This window comes from Ylistrum balloti, unplaced genomic scaffold, assembly GCF_031769215.1.
Source record: "Ylistrum balloti isolate Yb309-2 unplaced genomic scaffold, AGI_CSIRO_Ybal_v1 Utg369728, whole genome shotgun sequence".
NCBI classification, from domain to species: domain Eukaryota; kingdom Metazoa; phylum Mollusca; class Bivalvia; order Pectinida; family Pectinidae; genus Ylistrum; species Ylistrum balloti.
In genome coordinates, this window is record NW_026781944.1 from 209,621 (window position 1) to 228,350 (window position 18,730).

At 38.4% G+C, this 18,730-nt stretch overlaps 1 protein-coding gene across 1 annotated transcript in view; it reads left to right on the plus strand.

Annotated features, from left to right (window-relative positions):
• The window catches only part of LOC132565619 (deleted in malignant brain tumors 1 protein-like), a 39,159-nt gene extending 21,691 nt beyond the window's left edge, over positions 1 to 17,468 (plus strand). Inside the window, exons 14-17 of the mRNA XM_060230263.1 lie at positions 358 to 440; positions 6,987 to 7,055; positions 11,522 to 11,666; positions 17,344 to 17,468. Coding sequence (XP_060086246.1) covers positions 358 to 440; positions 6,987 to 7,055; positions 11,522 to 11,666; positions 17,344 to 17,468 — 422 coding nt within the window. The remainder of the gene's footprint in view (positions 1 to 357; positions 441 to 6,986; positions 7,056 to 11,521; positions 11,667 to 17,343) is intronic.
• The last annotated feature ends 1,262 nt before the right edge of the window (positions 17,469 to 18,730 follow it).

Sequence of the window (18,730 nt, forward strand, 5' to 3'; positions counted from 1 at the left end):
AATGTATCTACAGTCCAAACAACATATTTTAACAAACCAATTAATTTTCCTATTTACTACGTTTCGAAATATCAACATGGAAATGATAATGTGAAAAAATGTCAGAGTGTAAATATTGACCTGTTTCCAACGAGTAGCTCCTCTAGAAAAAAAATTTACTTATGACAGGGACGCCTATTTGGGCACACAAAAGAGTTCCGGAAATAGCATTATTTCACTTTCGCTTCAGCATGTATTAATGGAAAAGTTTGTCTAGTACATCTTCACTGCACAGAATATCTGTTATTTCATCAAACTCGTGTTTAATTGATAAATATTTTTTCTGAGAATTGTGTTTAAAAATAAACATTGTTGTAGATCATGGCCTCGAGTGCTACCACTGTGACGGACTCACTGATCCAAGTACTTGTAAGGAAACTCAGCAGTGCGCTGTGGGCGAGGTAATAAAGGTGGAGGAGGAGAAGGGCGGGGCTCGTTTGCGAATCAAAACATAATGTTTAACAATAGCTATTGAAATATAAATTCTTCGATAACACATAATGGTGTCGATCACAGTAAAGCGACTGTAGGTGGTAAACAGTAATATTTTATATAATCAATTGTAGTGAATAAAAAAGACCATTTAACACATCTACATGTAGAGAATAGAAACTGTCCAAACACATCTACATGTAGAGAATAGAAACTGTCCAAACACATCTACCTGTAGATAATAGAACCTGTCCAAACACATCTACATGTAGAGAATAGAAACTGTCCAACACATCTACATGTAGAGAATAGAATCTGTCCAAACACATCTACATGTAGAGAATAGAAACTGTCCAAACACATCTACATGTAGAGAATAGAAACTGTCCAAACACATCTACATGTAGAGAATAGAAACTGTCCAAACACATCTACATGTAGAGAATAGAAACTGTCCAAACACATCTACATGTAGAGAATAGAAACTGTCCAAACACATCTACCTGTAGAGAATAGAAACTGTCCAAACACATCTAAATGTAAAGAATAGAAACTGTCCAAACACATCTTCTTGTAGAGAATAGAAACTGTCCAAACACATCTACATGTAGAGAATAGAAACTGTCCAAACACATCTACATGTAGAGAATAGAAACTGTCCAAACACATCTAATAGAAACTGTCCAAACACATCTACATGTAGAGAATAGAAACTGTCCAAACACATCTACATGTAGAGAATAGAAACTGTCCAAACACATCTACATGTAGAGAATAGAAACTGTCCAAACACATCTACATGTAGAGAATAGAAACTGTCCAAACACATCTACATGTAGAGAATAGAAACTGTCCAAACACATCTACATGTAGAGAATAGAAACTGTCCAAACACATCTACATGTAGAGAATAGAAACTGTCCAAACACATCTACATGTACTGTCCAAACACATCTACATGTAGAGAATAGAAACTGTCCAAACACATCTACATGTAGAGAATAGAAACTGTCCAAACACATCTACATGTAGAGAATAGAAACTGTCCAAACACATCTACATGTAGAGAATAGAAACTGTCCAAACACATCTACATGTAGAGAATAGAAACTGTCCAAACACATCTACATGTAGAGAATAGAAACTGTCCAAACACATCTACATGTAGAGAATAGAAACTGTCCAAACACATCTACATGTAGAGAATAGAAACTGTCCAAACACATCTACATGTAGAGAATAGAACCTGTCCAACACATCTACATGTAGAGAATAGATACTGTCCAAACACATCTACATGTAGAGAATAGAAACTGTCCAAACACATCTACATGTAGAGAATAGAAACTGTCCAAACACATCTACATGTAGAGAATAGAAACTGTCCAAACACATCTACATGTAGAACGGATACTGTCCAAACACATCTACATGTAGAGAATAGAAACTGTCCAAACACATCTACATGTAGAGAATAGAAACTGTCCAAACACATCTACATGTAGAGAATAGAAACTGTCCAAACACATCTACATGTAGAGAATAGAAACTGTCCAAACACATCTACATGTAGAGAATAGAAACTGTCCAAACACATCTACATGTAGAGAATAGAAACTGTCCAAACACATCTACATGTAGAGAATAGAAACTGTCCAAACACATCTACATGTAGAGAATAGAAACTGTCCAAACACATCTACATGTAGAGAATAGAAACTGTCCAAACACATCTACATGTAGAGAATAGAAACTGTCCAAACACATCTACATGTAGAGAATAGAAACTGTCCAAACACATCTACATGTAGAGAATAGTCCAAACACATCTACTAGAATAGAAACTGTCCAAACACATCTACATGTAGAGAATAGAACTGTCCAAACACATCTACATGTAGAGAATAGAAACTGTCCAAACACATCTACATGTAGAGAATAGAAACTGTCCAAACACATCTACATGTAGAGAATAGAAACGGTCCAAACACATCTACATGTAGAGAATGAGTACTGTCCAAACACATCTACATGTAGAGAATAGAAACTGTCCAAACACATCTACATGTAGAGAATAGAAACTGTCCAAACACATCTACATGTAGAGAATAGAAACTGTCCAAACACATCTACATGTAGAGAATAGAAACTGTCCAAACACATCTACATGTAGAGAATAGAAACTGTCCAAACACATCTACATGTAGAGAATAGAAACTGTCCAAACACATCTACATGTAGAGAATAGAAACTGTCCAAACACATCTACATGTAGAGAATAGAAACTGTCCAAACACATCTACATGTAGAGAATAGAAACTGTCCAAACACATCTACATGTAGAGAATAGAAACTGTCCAAACACATCTACATGTAGAGAATAGAAACTGTCCAAACACATCTACATGTAGAGAATAGAAACTGTCCAAACACATCTACATGTAGAGAATGAATACTGTCCAAACACATCTACATGTAGAGAATAGAAACTGTCCAAACACATCTACATGTAGAGAATAGAAACTGTCCAAACACATCTACATGTAGAGAATAGAAACTGTCCAAACACATCTACATGTAGAGAATAGAAACTGTCCAAACACATCTACATGTAGAGAATAGAAACTGTCCAAACACATCTACATGTAGAGAATAGAAACTGTCCAAACACATCTACATGTAGAGAATAGAAACTGTCCAAACACATCTACATGTAGAGAATAGAAACTGTCCAAACACATCTACATGTAGAGAATAGAAACTGTCCAAACACATCTACATGTAGAGAATAGAAACTGTCCAAACACATCTACATGTAGAGAATAGAAACTGTCCAAACACATCTACATGTAGAGAATAGAAACTGTCCAAACACATCTACATGTAGAGAATAGAAACTGTCCAAACACAAATAAACTGTCCAAACACATCTACATGTAGAGAATAGAAACTGTCCAAACACATCTACATGTAGAGAATAGAAACTGTCCAAACACATCTACATGTAGAGAATAGAAACTGTCCAAACACATCTACATGTAGAGAATAGAAACTGTCCAAACACATCTACATGTAGAGAATAGAAACTGTCCAAACACATCTACATGTAGAGAATAGAAACTGTCCAAACACATCTACATGTAGAGAATAGAAACTGTCCAAACACATCTACATGTAGAGAATAGAAACTGTCCAAACACATCTACATGTAGAGAATAGAAACTGTCCAAACACATCTACATGTAGAGAATAGAAACTGTCCAAACACATCTACATGTAGAGAATAGAAACTGTCCAAACACACACTGTCCAAACACATCTACATGTAGAGAATAGAAACTGTCCAAACACATCTACATGTAGAGAATAGAAACTGTCCAAACACATCTACATGTAGAGAATAGAACCTGTCCAAACACATCTACATGTAGAGAATAGAAACTGTCCAAACACATCTACATGTAGAGAATAGAAACTGTCCAAACACATCTACATGTAGAGAATAGAAACTGTCCAAACACATCTACATGTAGAGAATAGAAACTGTCCAAACACATCTACATGTAGAGAATAGAGAATAGAAACTGTCCAAACACATCTACATGTAGAGAATAGAAACTGTCCAAACACATCTACATGTAGAGAATAGAAACTGTCCAAACACATCTACATGTAGAGAATAGAAACTGTCCAAACACATCTACATGTAGAGAATAGAAACTGTCCAAACACATCTACATGTAGAGAATAGAAACTGTCCAAACACATCTACATGTAGAGAATAGAAACTGTCCAAACACATCTACATGTAGAGAATAGAAACTGTCCAAACACATCTACATGTAGAGAATAGAAACTGTCCAAACACATCTACATGTAGAGAATAGAAACTGTCCAAACACATCTACATGTAGAGAATAGAAACTGTCCAAACACATCTACATGTAGAGAATAGAAACTGTCCAAACACATCTACATGTAGAGAATAGAAACTGTCCAAACACATCTACATGTAGAGAATAGAAACTGTCCAAACACATCTACATGTAGAGAATAGAAACTGTCCAAACACATCTACATGTAGAGAATGAATACTGTCCAAACACATCTACATGTAGAGAATAGAAACTGTCCAAACACATCTACATGTAGAGAATAGAAACTGTCCAAACACATCTACATGTAGAGAATAGAAACTGTCCAAACACATCTACATGTAGAGAATAGAATCTGTCCAAACACATCTACATGTAGAGAATAGAAACTGTCCAAACACATCTACATGTAGAGAATAGAAACTGTCCAAACACATCTACATGTAGAGAATAGAAACTGTCCAAACACATCTACATGTAGAGAATAGAAACTGTCCAAACACATCTACATGTAGAGAATAGAAACTGTCCAAACACATCTACATGTAGAGAATAGAAACTGTCCAAACACATCTACATGTAGAGAATAGAAACTGTCCAAACACATCTACATGTAGAGAATAGAAACTGTCCAAACACATCTACATGTAGAGAATAGAAACTGTCCAAACACATCTACATGTAGAGAATAGAAACTGTCCAAACACATCTACATGTAGAGAATAGAAACTGTCCAAACACATCTACATGTAGAGAATAGAAACTGTCCAAACACATCTACATGTAGAGAATAGAAACTGTCCAAACACATCTACATGTAGAGAATAGAAACTGTCCAAACACATCTACATGTAGAGAATAGAAACTGTCCAAACACATCTACATGTAGAGAATAGAAACTGTCCAAACACATCTACATGTAGAGAATAGAAACTGTCCAAACACATCTACCTGTAGAGAATGAATACTGTCCAAACACATCTACCTGTAGAGAATGAGTACTGTCCAAACACATCTACTTGTAGAGAATAGAAACTGTCCAAACACATCTACATGTAGAGAATAGAAACTGTCCAAACACATCTACATGTAGAGAATAGAAACTGTCCAAACACATCTACATGTAGAGAATAGAAACTGTCCAAACACATCTACATGTAGAGAATAGAAACTGTCCAAACACATCTACATGTAGAGAATAGAAACTGTCCAAACACATCTACATGTAGAGAATAGAAACTGTCCAAACACATCTACATGTAGAGAATAGAAACTGTCCAAACACATCTACATGTAGAGAATAGAAACTGTCCAAACACATCTACATGTAGAGAATAGAAACTGTCCAAACACATCTACATGTAGAGAATAGAAACTGTCCAAACACATCTACATGTAGAGAATAGAAACTGTCCAAACACATCTACATGTAGAGAATAGAAACTGTCCAAACACATCTACATGTAGAGAATAGAAACTGTCCAAACACATCTACATGTAGAGAATAGAAACTGTCCAAACACATCTACATGTAGAGAATAGAAACTGTCCAAACACATCTACATGTAGAGAATAGAAACTGTCCAAACACATCTACATGTAGAGAATAGAAACTGTCCAAACACATCTACATGTAGAGAATAGAAACTGTCCAAACACATCTACATGTAGAGAATAGAAACTGTCCAAACACATCTAAACACATCAAACACATGTACATGTAGAGAATAGAAACTGTCCAAACACATCTACATGTAGAGAATAGAAACTGTCCAAACACATCTACATGTAGAGAATAGAAACTGTCCAAACACATCTACATGTAGAGAATAGAAACTGTCCAAACACATCTACATGTAGAGAATAGAAACTGTCCAAACACATCTACATGTAGAGAATAGAAACTGTCCAAACACATCTACATGTAGAGAATAGAAACTGTCCAAACACATCTACATGTAGAGAATAGAAACTGTCCAAACACATCTACATGTAGAGAATAGAAACTGTCCAAACACATCTACATGTAGAGAATAGAAACTGTCCAAACACATCTACATGTAGAGAATAGAAACTGTCCAAACACATCTACATGTAGAGAATAGAAACTGTCCAAACACATCTACATGTAGAGAATAGAAACTGTCCAAACACATCTACATGTAGAGAATAGAAACTGTCCAAACACATCTACATGTAGAGAATAGAAACTGTCCAAACACATCTACATGTAGAGAATAGAAACTGTCCAAACACATCTACATGTAGAGAACGGATACTGTCCAAACACATCTACATGTAGAGAATAGAAACTGTCCAACACATCTACATGTAGAGAATAGAAACTGTCCAAACACATCTACATGTAGAGAATAGAAACTGTCCAAACACATATACATGTAGAGAATAGAAACTGTCCAAACACATATACATGTAGAACGAATATTGTCTGTTGAATCACATTTCAATTCTCTGATAAATATAGTTCATCAACATATTTATGGGCCGATTGTACACGGTTTCCATCTGAAACACCTATGATTGACCCCCGAACAATGTCTTTATGTGACCTTAATCCACATTTTCGTTTTGATAAACACGATTTCTGTCCAGTTGTATGTTATGTCTTCCATATTTTAGGCATGCGAAGAAGCTTCCTATATCATCGATGGTGAAACAAGAGTATCCATGGCTTGTCAGAGCCTTCTCGTAAGTAAAAATACTGAATATTTAGGTCAATGATAATTACATATCTAGGTCAAGGATAATTGAATATTTAGGTCAATGATAATTAGATATCTAGGTCAATGATAATTGAATATCTAGGTCAATGATAATCAGATATCTAGGTCAATGATGAGTAGATATATAGGTCAATGATGATTAGATATATAGGTCAATGATATTTAGATATATAGGTTAATGATGATTAGATATATAGGTCAATGATAATTGAATATCTAGGTCAATGATAATCAAATATCTAGGTCAATGATGATTATATATCTAGGTCATTGATAATCAGATATCTAGGTCAATGATGATTAGATATCTTGGTCGACGAAAACTAGATATCATGGTCAATGGTATATAATATTTTCCATGTGGTAAGCTAGCTCTGCTTGTATGTGTAGGTGCATAATCTCATATTACTTTAAGAAGTGTTGCTGTGCGTTACTAAAATCGACCCTGATTTAGGTGCTTCCACTCTTTTGTCAATGTCATTTAGAGAATAAATGTTGATCGTAAAAATATATTATCCTAATGTTAATGTCATGATCTAATTTGTTCAAACATGGCATGATTTCAACGCACTTGGTGTGACCTTTTTATTAAGTGGTGCTGTTGCTATTTCTTGTGATAGAGCTGATGAGGTTGTTTCATTTGATAGAGCTAGTAAGGCTATTGCGTTTGATAGAGCTAGTACGGCTATTGCGTTTGATAGAGCTGGTGCGGCTATTTCTTTTGATAGAGCTAATGGGGCTGTTTCATTTGATAGAGCTAGTACGTCTATTTCATTTGATAGAGCTAGTAAGGCTATTTCGTTTGATAGAGCTGATGCGGCTATTTCTTGTGATAGAGCTGATGCGGTTATTTCTTTTGATAGAGCTGATGCGGCTATTTCTTGTGATAGAGCTGGTGCTGCTATTTCTTGTGATAGAGCTGATGCGGCTATTTCTTTTGATAGAGCTTATGCGGCTATTTCTTGTGATAGAGCTGGTGCTGCTATTTCTTGTGATAGAGCTGATGCGATTTCTTGTGATAGAGCTGATGCGGCTGTTTCTTGTGATAGAGCTGATGCGGCTATCTCTTGTGATAGAGCTGATGCGGCGATTTCTTGTCATAGAGCTGATGTGGCTGTTTCTTGTGATAGAGCTGATGCGGCTATTTCTTGTGATAGAGCTGATGCGGCTATTTCTTGTGATAGAGCTGGTGCGGCGATTTCTTGTCATAGAGCTGATGCGGCTGTTTCTTGTGATAGAGCTGATGCGGCTATTTCTTTTGATAGAGTTGATGCGGCTGTTTCTTGTGATAGAGCTGGTGCGGCTATTTCATTTGATAGAGCTGATGCGGCTGTTTCTTGTGATAGAGCTGGTGCTGCTATTTCTTGTGATAGAGCTGATGCGGCTGTTTCCTGTGATAGAGCTGGTGCTGCTATTTCTTGTGATAGAGCTGATGCGGCTGTTTCTTGTGATAGAGCTGATGCGGCTATTTCTTGTGATAGAGCTGGTGCGGCTATTTCTTGTGATTGATGCGGCTTGCGGCTATTTCTTGTGATAGAGCTGATGCGGCTGTTTCTTGTGATAGAGCTGATGCGGCTATTTCTTGTGATAGAGCTGATGCGGCTATTTCTTGTGATAGAGCTGGTGCGGCGATTTCTTGTGATAGAGCTGATGCGGCTGTTTCTTGTGATAGAGCTGATGCGGCTGTTTCCTGTGATAGAGCTGGTACGGCTATTTCTTGTGATAGAGCTGATGCGGCTGTTTCTTGTGATAGAGCTGATGCGGCTATTTCTTGTGATAGAGCTGATGCGGCTATTTCTTGTGATAGAGCTGATGCGGCTGTTTCTTGTGATAGAGCTGATGCGGCTATTTCTTGTGATAGAGCTGGTGCGGCTATTTCTTTTGATAGAGTTGATGCGGCTGTTTCTTGTGATAGAGCTGGTGCGGCTATTTCTTGTGATAGAGCTGATGCGGCTATTTCTTGTGATAGAGCTGGTACGGCTATTTCTTGTGATAGAGCTGATGCGGCGATTTCTTGTCATAGAGCTGATGCGGCTGTTTCTTGTGATAGAGCTGATGCGGCTATTTCTTGTGATAGAGCTGGTGCGGCGATTTCTTGTGATAGAGCTGATGCGGCTGTTTCTTGTGATAGAGCTGATGCGGCTATTTCTTGTGATAGAGCTGGTGCGGCGATTTCTTGTCATAGAGCTGATGCGGCTGTTTCTTGTGATAGAGCTGATGCTGATGCGGCTTGTGATAGAGCTGATGCGGCTGTTTCATTTGATAGAGCTGATGCGGCTATTTCTTGTGATAGAGCTGATGCGGCTGTTTCATTTGATAGAGCTGATGCGGCTGTTTCATTTGATAGAGCTGGTGCGGCTATTTCTTTTGATAGAGCTAATGGGGCTGTTTCATTTGATAGAGCTGATGCGGCTGTTTCATTTGATAGAGCTGATGCGGCTGTTTCATTTGATAGAGCTGATGCGGCTATTTCTTGTGATAGAGCTGATGCGGCTATTTCTTTTGATAGAGCTTGTACGGCTGTTTTCTGTGATAGAGCTAGTGCGGCTATTTCTTGTGATAGAGCTGATGCGACTATTTCTTTTGATAGAGCTGGTGCTGCTATTTCTTGTGATAGAGCTGGTGCTGCTGTTTCATGACATAGAGCTGGTGCGGCTATTTCTTGTGATAGAGCTGATGCGACTATTTCTTTTGATGGAGCTGGTGCTGCTATTTCTTGTGATAGAGCTGGTGCGGCTGTTTCATTTGATAGAGCTGATGCGGCTGTTTCATTTGATAGAGCTGATGCGGCTGTTTCATTTGATAGAGCTGGTGCGGCTATTTCTTTTGATAGAGCTGGTGCGGCTATTTCTTGTGATAGAGCTGATGCGGCTATTTCTTTTGATAGAGTTGATGCGGCTGTTTCTTGTGATAGAGCTGGTGCGGCTATTTCATTTGATAGAGCTGATGCGGCTGTTTCATTTGATAGAGCTGGTACGGCTATTTCTTGTGATAGAGTTGATGCGGCTGTTTCTTGTGATAGAGCTGGTGCGGCTATTTCATTTGATAGAGTTGATGCGGCTGTTTCTTGTGATAGAGCTGGTGCTGCTGTTTCATTTGATAAAGCTGGTGCGGCTATTTCTTGTGATAGAGCTGGTGCGGTTATTTCCTGTGATAGAGCTGATGCGGCTGTTTCTTTTGATAGAGCTGGTGCGGCGATTTCTTGTGATAGAGCTGATGCGGCTATTTCGTTTGATAGAGCTGGTGGGGCTATTTCTTGTGATAGAGCTGGTGCTGCTATTTCATTTGATAGAGCTGATGCGGCTATTTCTTGTGATAGAGCTGGTGCGGTTATTTCCTGTGATAGAGCTGATGCGGCTGTTTCATTTGATAAAGCTGGTGCGGCTATTTCTTGTGATAGAGCTGGTGCGGTTATTTCCTGTGATAGAGCTGATGCGGCTATTTCTTGTGATAGAGCTGATGCGGCTGTTTCTTTGATAGAGCTGAGTTTCATTTGATGCGGCTATTTCTTGTGATAGAGCTGATGCGGCTGTTTTGTTTGATAGCGCTAGTGCGGCTGTTTCATTTGATAAAGCTGGTGCGGCTATTTCTTGTGATAGAGCTGGTGCGGTTATTTCCTGTGATAGAGCTGATGCGGCTGTTTCTTTTGATAGAGCTGGTGCGGCGATTTCTTGTGATAGAGCTGATGCGGCTATTTCGTTTGATAGAGCTTGTACGGCTGTTTTCTGTGATAGAGCTAGTGCGGTTATTTCTTGTGATAGAGCTGGTGCGGTTGTTTCCTGTGATAGAGCTGATGCGGCTGTTTCATTTGATAAAGCTGGTGCGGCTATTTCTTGTGATAGAGCTAGTGCGGTTATTTCTTGTGATAGAGCTGATGCGGCTATTTCTTGTGATAGAGCTGGTGCGGCTATTTCTTGTGATAGAGCTGATGCGGCTATTTCTTGTGATAGAGCTGATGCGGCTATTTCTTGTGATAGAGCTGGTGCGGCTATTTCTTGTGATAGAGCTGATGCGGCTGTTTCATTTGATAAAGCTCGTGCGGCTATTTCTTGTGATAGAGCTGATGCGGCTGTTTCATTTGATAAAGCTAGTGCGGCTATTTCTTGTGATAGAGCTGATGCGGCTGTTTCATTTGATAGAGCTGATGCGGCTATTTCTTGTGATAGAGCTGATGCGGCTGTTTTGTTTGATAGCGCTAGTGCGGCTGTTTCATTTGATAGAGCTGGTGCGGCTGTTTCGTGTGATAGAGCTGGTGCGGCGATTTCTTGTGATAGAGCTGGTGCGGCTATTTCGTTTGATAGAGCTGATGCGACTGTTTTGTTGTTAAGGGGCTGTCACGTCTGTTTCTTTTTGTAGAGCTGTGGACTATACTAATCGTATATGAAACAATGAAAAGCATTCTAACCAAAATGGAACGATTTTGTATGGCAGGTTTGCAACGCTTTAACTTACGGAACATCAGCTATCGGACGACGGTCAACAAGACAGGCTAGTGGACAAGCCACACAAGTGAAATGTTGTACAACACCTCTTTGTAATAGGGATATCATAACCATCGACAATCCTCACACGTCTAGTAAGTAATGCTCTTTCTAACCTCCTTATATCGACAATCCTCTCACGTCTAGCAATCCTTTTTCTGACCTCCTTATATCGACAATCCTCACACGTCTAGGAAGTTATCCTCTTTCTAACCTCCTTCTATTGACAATACTCACACTTCGAGGAAGTAATCCTCTTTCTAACCTCCTTATATTGATAATCCTCACACGTCTAGCAATCCTCTTTCTAACCTCCTTATATCGACAATACTAGCACGTCTAGGAAGTAATCCTCATTCTAACCTCCTTATATCGACAATACTCACACGTCTAGGAAGTAATCCTCATTCTAACTTCCTTATATCGACAATACTCGCACGTCTAGGAAGTAATCCTCATTCTAACCTCCTTATATCGACAATCCTTACATGTCTCGTAAGAAAACATCTGTCTAATCTTATATCGACAATCCTAACACGTCTAGTAATCTTCTTCCAAAACTCCTTTTCTCTATAAGTCCCAGATCTAGAAAGTAACCCTCTGCTATTTATACAACGACTTTGTAGAGCTCGTTCTAATATCAATTTGCCGCCAAATCTTGGACTTCTAGAGAGTCGTTGGTAACACTTTCTAATATTCCAAATTCCAACAGAATGAGTGTTAATGTGTTACAATCCTGACAGACATCACACACACAATGAGTGTTAATGTGTTACAATCCTGACGGACATCACACACAGAATGAGTGTTAATGTGTTACAATCCTGACAGCCATCACACACAGAATGAGTGTTAATGTGTTACAATCCTGACAGACATCACACACAGAATGAGTGTTAATGTGTTACAATCCTGACAGACATCACACACAGAATGAGTGTTAATGTGTTTCAATCCTGACAGACATCACACACACAATGAGTGTTAATGTGTTACAATCCTGACAGACATCACACACAGAATGAGTGTTAATGTGTTACATTCCTGACAGACATCACACACACAATGAGTGTTAATGTGTTATAATCCTGACAGACATCACACACACAATGAGTGTTAATGTGTTACAATCCTGACAGACATCACACACAGAATGAGTGTTAATGTGTTACAATCCTGACAGACATCACACACACAATGAGTGTTAATGTGTTACAATCCTGACGGACATCACACACAGAATGAGTGTTAATGTGTTACAATCCTGACAGACATCACACACAGAATGAGTGTTAATGTGTTACAATCCTGACTGACATCACACACAGAATGAGTGTTAATGTGTTACAATCCTGACAGACATCACACACAGAATGAGTGTTAATGTGTTACAATCCTGACAGACATCACACACAGAATGAGTGTTAATGTGTTACAATCCTGACAGACATCACACACACAATGAGTGTTAATGTGTTACAATCCTGACAGACATCACACACAGAATGAGTGTTAATGTGTTACAATCCTGACAGACATCACACACACAATGAGTGTTAATGTGTTATAATCCTGACAGACATCACACACACAATGAGTGTTAATGTGTTACAATCCTGACAGACATCACACACAGAATGAGTGTTAATGTGTTACAATCCTGACATCACACACAGACATCACACACACAATGAGTGTTAATGTGTTACAATCCTGACAGACATCACACACACAATGAGTGTTAATGTGTTACAATCCTGACAGACATCACACACACAATGAGTGTTAATGTGTTACAATCCTGACAGACATCACACACAGAATGAGTGTTAATGTGTTACAATCCTGACAGACATCACACACACAATGAGTGTTAATGTGTTACAATCCTGACAGACATCACACACACAATGAGTGTTAATGTGTTACAATCCTGACAGACATCACCAACAGAATGAGTGTTAATGTGTTACAATTCTGACAGACATCACCAACAGAATGAGTGTTAATGTGTTACAATCCTGACAGACATCACACACAGAATGAGTGTTAGTGTGTTACAATCCTGACAGACATTACACACAGAATGAGTGTTAATGTGTTACAATCCTGACAGACATCACACACAGAATGAATGTTAATGTGTTACAATCCTGACAGACATCACACACAGAATGAGTGTTAATGTGTTACAATCCTGACAGACATCACACACACAATGAGTGTTAATGTGTTACAATCCTGAGTGACATCACACACACAATGAGTGTTAATGTATTACAATCCTGGGTGACATCACCAACAGAATGAGTGTTAATGTGTTACAATCCTGACAGACATCACACACAGAATGAGTGTTAATGTGTTACAATCCTGACATCACACACAGAATGAGTGTTAATGTGCTACAATCCTGACAGATATCACACACAGAATGAGTGTTAATGTGTTACAATCCTGACAGACATCACACACAGAATGAGTGTTAATCTGTTACAATCCTGACAGACATCACACACACAATGAGTGTTAATGTGTTACAATCCTGACAGACATCACACACAGAATGAGTGTTAATGTGTTACAATCCTGACAGACATCACACACACAATGAGTGTTAATGTGTTACAATCCTGACATCACACACAGAATGAGTGTTAGTGTGTTACAATCCTGACAGACATCACACACAGAATGAATGTTAATGTGTTACAATCCTGACAGACATCACCTACAGAATGAGGGTTAATGTGTTACAATCCTGACAGACATCACACACAGAATAAGGGTTAATGTGTTATAATCCTGACAGACATCACCAACAGAATGAGTGTTAATGTGTTACAATCCTGACAGACATCACACACAGAATAAGGGTTAATGTGTTACAATCCTGACAGACATCACCTACAGAATGAGGGTTAATGTGTTACAATCCTGACAGACATCACACACAGAATAAGGGTTAATGTGTTACAATCCTGACAGACATCACCACAGAATGAGGGTTAATGTGTTATAATCCTGGGTGACATCACCAACAGAATGAGTGTTAATGTGTTACAATCCTGACAGACATCACACACAGAATTAGTGTTAATGTGTTACAATCCTGACAGACATCACACACACAATGAGTGTTAATGTGTTACAATCCTGACAGACATCACACACAGAATGAGTGTTAATGTGTTACAATCCTGACAGACATCACACACACAATGAGTGTTAATGTGTTACAATCCTGACAGACATCACACACAGAATGAGTGTTAATGTGTTACAATCCTGACAGACATCACCAACAGAATGAGTGTTAATGTGTTACAATTCTGACAGACATCACCAACAGAATGAGTGTTAATGTGTTACAATCCTGACAGACATCACACACAGAATGAATGTTAATGTGTTACAATCCTGACAGACATCACACACAGAATGAGTGTTAATGTGTTACAATCCTGACAGACATCACACACACAATGAGTGTTAATGTGTTACAATCCTGAGTGACATCACACACACAATGAGTGTTAATGTATTACAATCCTGGGTGACATCACCAACAGAATGAGTGTTAATGTGTTACAATCCTGACAGACATCACACACAGAATGAGTGTTAATGTGTTACAATCCTGACATCACACACAGAATGAGTGTTAATGTGCTACAATCCTGACAGATATCACACACAGAATGAGTGTTAATGTGTTACAATCCTGACAGACATCACACACAGAATGAGTGTTAATCTGTTACAATCCTGACAGACATCACACACACAATGAGTGTTAATGTGTTACAATCCTGACAGACATCACACACAGAATGAGTGTTAATGTGTTACAATCCTGACAGACATCACACACACAATGAGTGTTAATGTGTTACAATCCTGACATCACACACAGAATGAGTGTTAGTGTGTTACAATCCTGACAGACATCACACACAGAATGAATGTTAATGTGTTACAATCCTGACAGACATCACCTACAGAATGAGGGTTAATGTGTTACAATCCTGACAGACATCACACACAGAATAAGGGTTAATGTGTTATAATCCTGACAGACATCACCAACAGAATGAGTGTTAATGTGTTACAATCCTGACAGACATCACACACAGAATAAGGGTTAATGTGTTACAATCCTGACAGACATCACCTACAGAATGAGGGTTAATGTGTTACAATCCTGACAGACATCACACACAGAATAAGGGTTAATGTGTTACAATCCTGACAGACATCACCTACAGAATGAGGGTTAATGTGTTATAATCCTGGGTGACATCACCAACAGAATGAGTGTTAATGTGTTACAATCCTGACAGACATCACACACAGAATTAGTGTTAATGTGTTACAATCCTGACAGACATCACACACACAATGAGTGTTAATGTGTTACAATCCTGACAGACATCACACACAGAATGAGTGTTAATGTGTTACAATCCTGACAGACATCACACACACAATGAGTGTTAATGTGTTACAATCCTGACAGACATCACACACAGAATGAGTGTTAATGTGTTACAATCCTGACAGACATCACCAACAGAATGAGTGTTAATGTGTTACAATTCTGACAGACATCACCAACAGAATGAGTGTTAATGTGTTACAATCCTGACAGACATCACACACAGAATGAGTGTTAGTGTGTTACAATCCTGACAGACATCACACACAGAATGAGTGTTAATGTGTTACAATCCTGACAGACATCACACACACAATGAGTGTTAATGTGTTACAATCCTGACAGACATCACACACACAATGAGTGTTAATGTGTTACAATCCTGAGTGACATCACACACACAATGAGTGTTAATGTATTACAATCCTGAGTGACATCACACACAGAATGAGTGTTAATGTGTTACAATCCTGACAGACATCACACACAGAATGAGTGTTAATGTGTTACAATCCTGACATCACACACAGAATGAATGTTAATGTGTTACAATCCTGACAGACATCACACACACAATGAGTGTTAATGTGTTACAATCCTGACAGACATCACACACAGAATGAGTGTTAGTGTGTTACAATCCTGACAGACATCACACACAGAATGAATGTTAATGTGTTACAATCCTGACAGACATCACACACAGAATGAATGTTAATGTGTTACAATCCTGACAGACATCACACACACAATGAGTGTTAATGTGTTACAATCCTGAGTGACATCACACACACAATGAGTGTTAATGTGTTACAATCCTGACAGACATCACCTACAGAATGAGGGTTAATGTGTTATAATCCTGACAGACATCACCAACAGAATGAGTGTTAATGTGTTACAATCCTGACAGACATCACACACAGAATTAGTGTTAATGTGTTACAATCCTGACAGACATCACACACACAATGAGTGTTAATGTGTTACAATCCTGACAGACATCACACACACAATGAGTGTTAATGTGTTACAATCCTGACCCATGGAAAGCGAATTTTAGACAGTGTTCAAGTTTTTAAAGAACCAAATTACGTCTTTTTGTTTCCCTATTATACATGTACCTTCGGATTGTCATTGCAACTATAGTAACAAAAGTTACACAGTAATCACCATAGCAACGAACTTCCTCTGTGATTTTCTTTGTGTATCTGTATAATCTAGAATTTTAATGTAAAATGCAAAGTATTTAACATAACAGTAGAAAACATGGATTTGATATTGCCGATCTCTATGGTAGTGAAATATCCTAACTTTTCGCTCTTTTGCTTCAGCGAGTACAGGGCCGTGCGAGGATAAGAAAAACTATAACTGTGCCGAACTGGACTCTTTGAGAATCTGTGATAACCCACAAGCAGCCAAGGCATTGTGTCCAAAACACTGTGGCATCTGTTCATAAGCCACAAATCTGTGTTTCAGTCGTATGATGGAGACGACTTGGAGAAATCAAAGATTCATCGATTGTACCGGTCCATTTAAGATGTCATTTAAATAAATGGATTGAAGGATGTGTATTCCATTGTTTCTATACCAAATCTTTGTAAATTAATAGATATCCAAACTTTTCGAGTTTCAAAATCGGAATTATACAAGGAGCAGCTTAAGAATCACCAGAATCAGAATAATGATATAAAGTAGAAACAACAACAATACCGAGTCGCTGATAACTGAAATAATGGCCATATGTTGTAGTAATTCTTAATTCAAATAGGAATTCCCATTTCTCAACCTTTTCAGCCTGATTCATCTCCCATCCAAGACTGAATGTTCATGAAAGTTCCATGCAAAATATATTTGGTTCATAGGGTTAAACATTTAAATGTTTTTTTTTTTTCAATTTTCTACAATGAATAAACAGCAGCCAACACCAGGACATTACTCCCTGACATTGAATGTTGATTTGTCCCACTTCTCCATTCGACTGAAGGACCCTGAACACACACTGGTGCTATACAAACATACGTACATGGTTCATCTTTATCACATATTGCCAATGTCCTTCATATGTTCTACATACAGACAAAATCCGTTTGAGTGCAGATTTCGAAATCATTATATATATATGAAATACCTGCACTGGTCAAAATGTTGTTCGTCATCCTCATCATCATCAGTTTTGGGTTAACATCTACTGAATTCGACGACTCACTGGATCGGTACTCAGTATCGGGCACACCTTAAGCCTCCTAGTCCTCAAGGGGGGTGGGGGGTTAACATCTACTGAATTCGAAGACTCACTGGATCGGTACTCTCGGTATCAGGCACACCTTAATCCTCCTAGTCCTCAAGGGGGGGGGAGGGGTTGAGGGGTTAACATCTACTGAATTCGACGACTCACTGGATCGGTACTCAGTATCGGGCACACCTTAATCCTCCTAGTCCTCAAGGGGGGATAACGTCTACTTGTTCACTCTTTATACCATTACAGACACAATAATTGTTGTTTCAAGCTCAGGACCCTGTCTCGGGTTGTTACTTGTACACAGATCTTCATGTTCATGATTACTGGTGTCAACAGAAATATTCTCTTCATCCAAAACCTTCCTTATATAATCAACCTATCCCTCCTCCAAGACCTATACAGTTACACTAGTTACACGAGTTACGCTAGTTACAAAAGTTACGCTAGTTATACTAGTTACATAAGTTACACAAGTTACC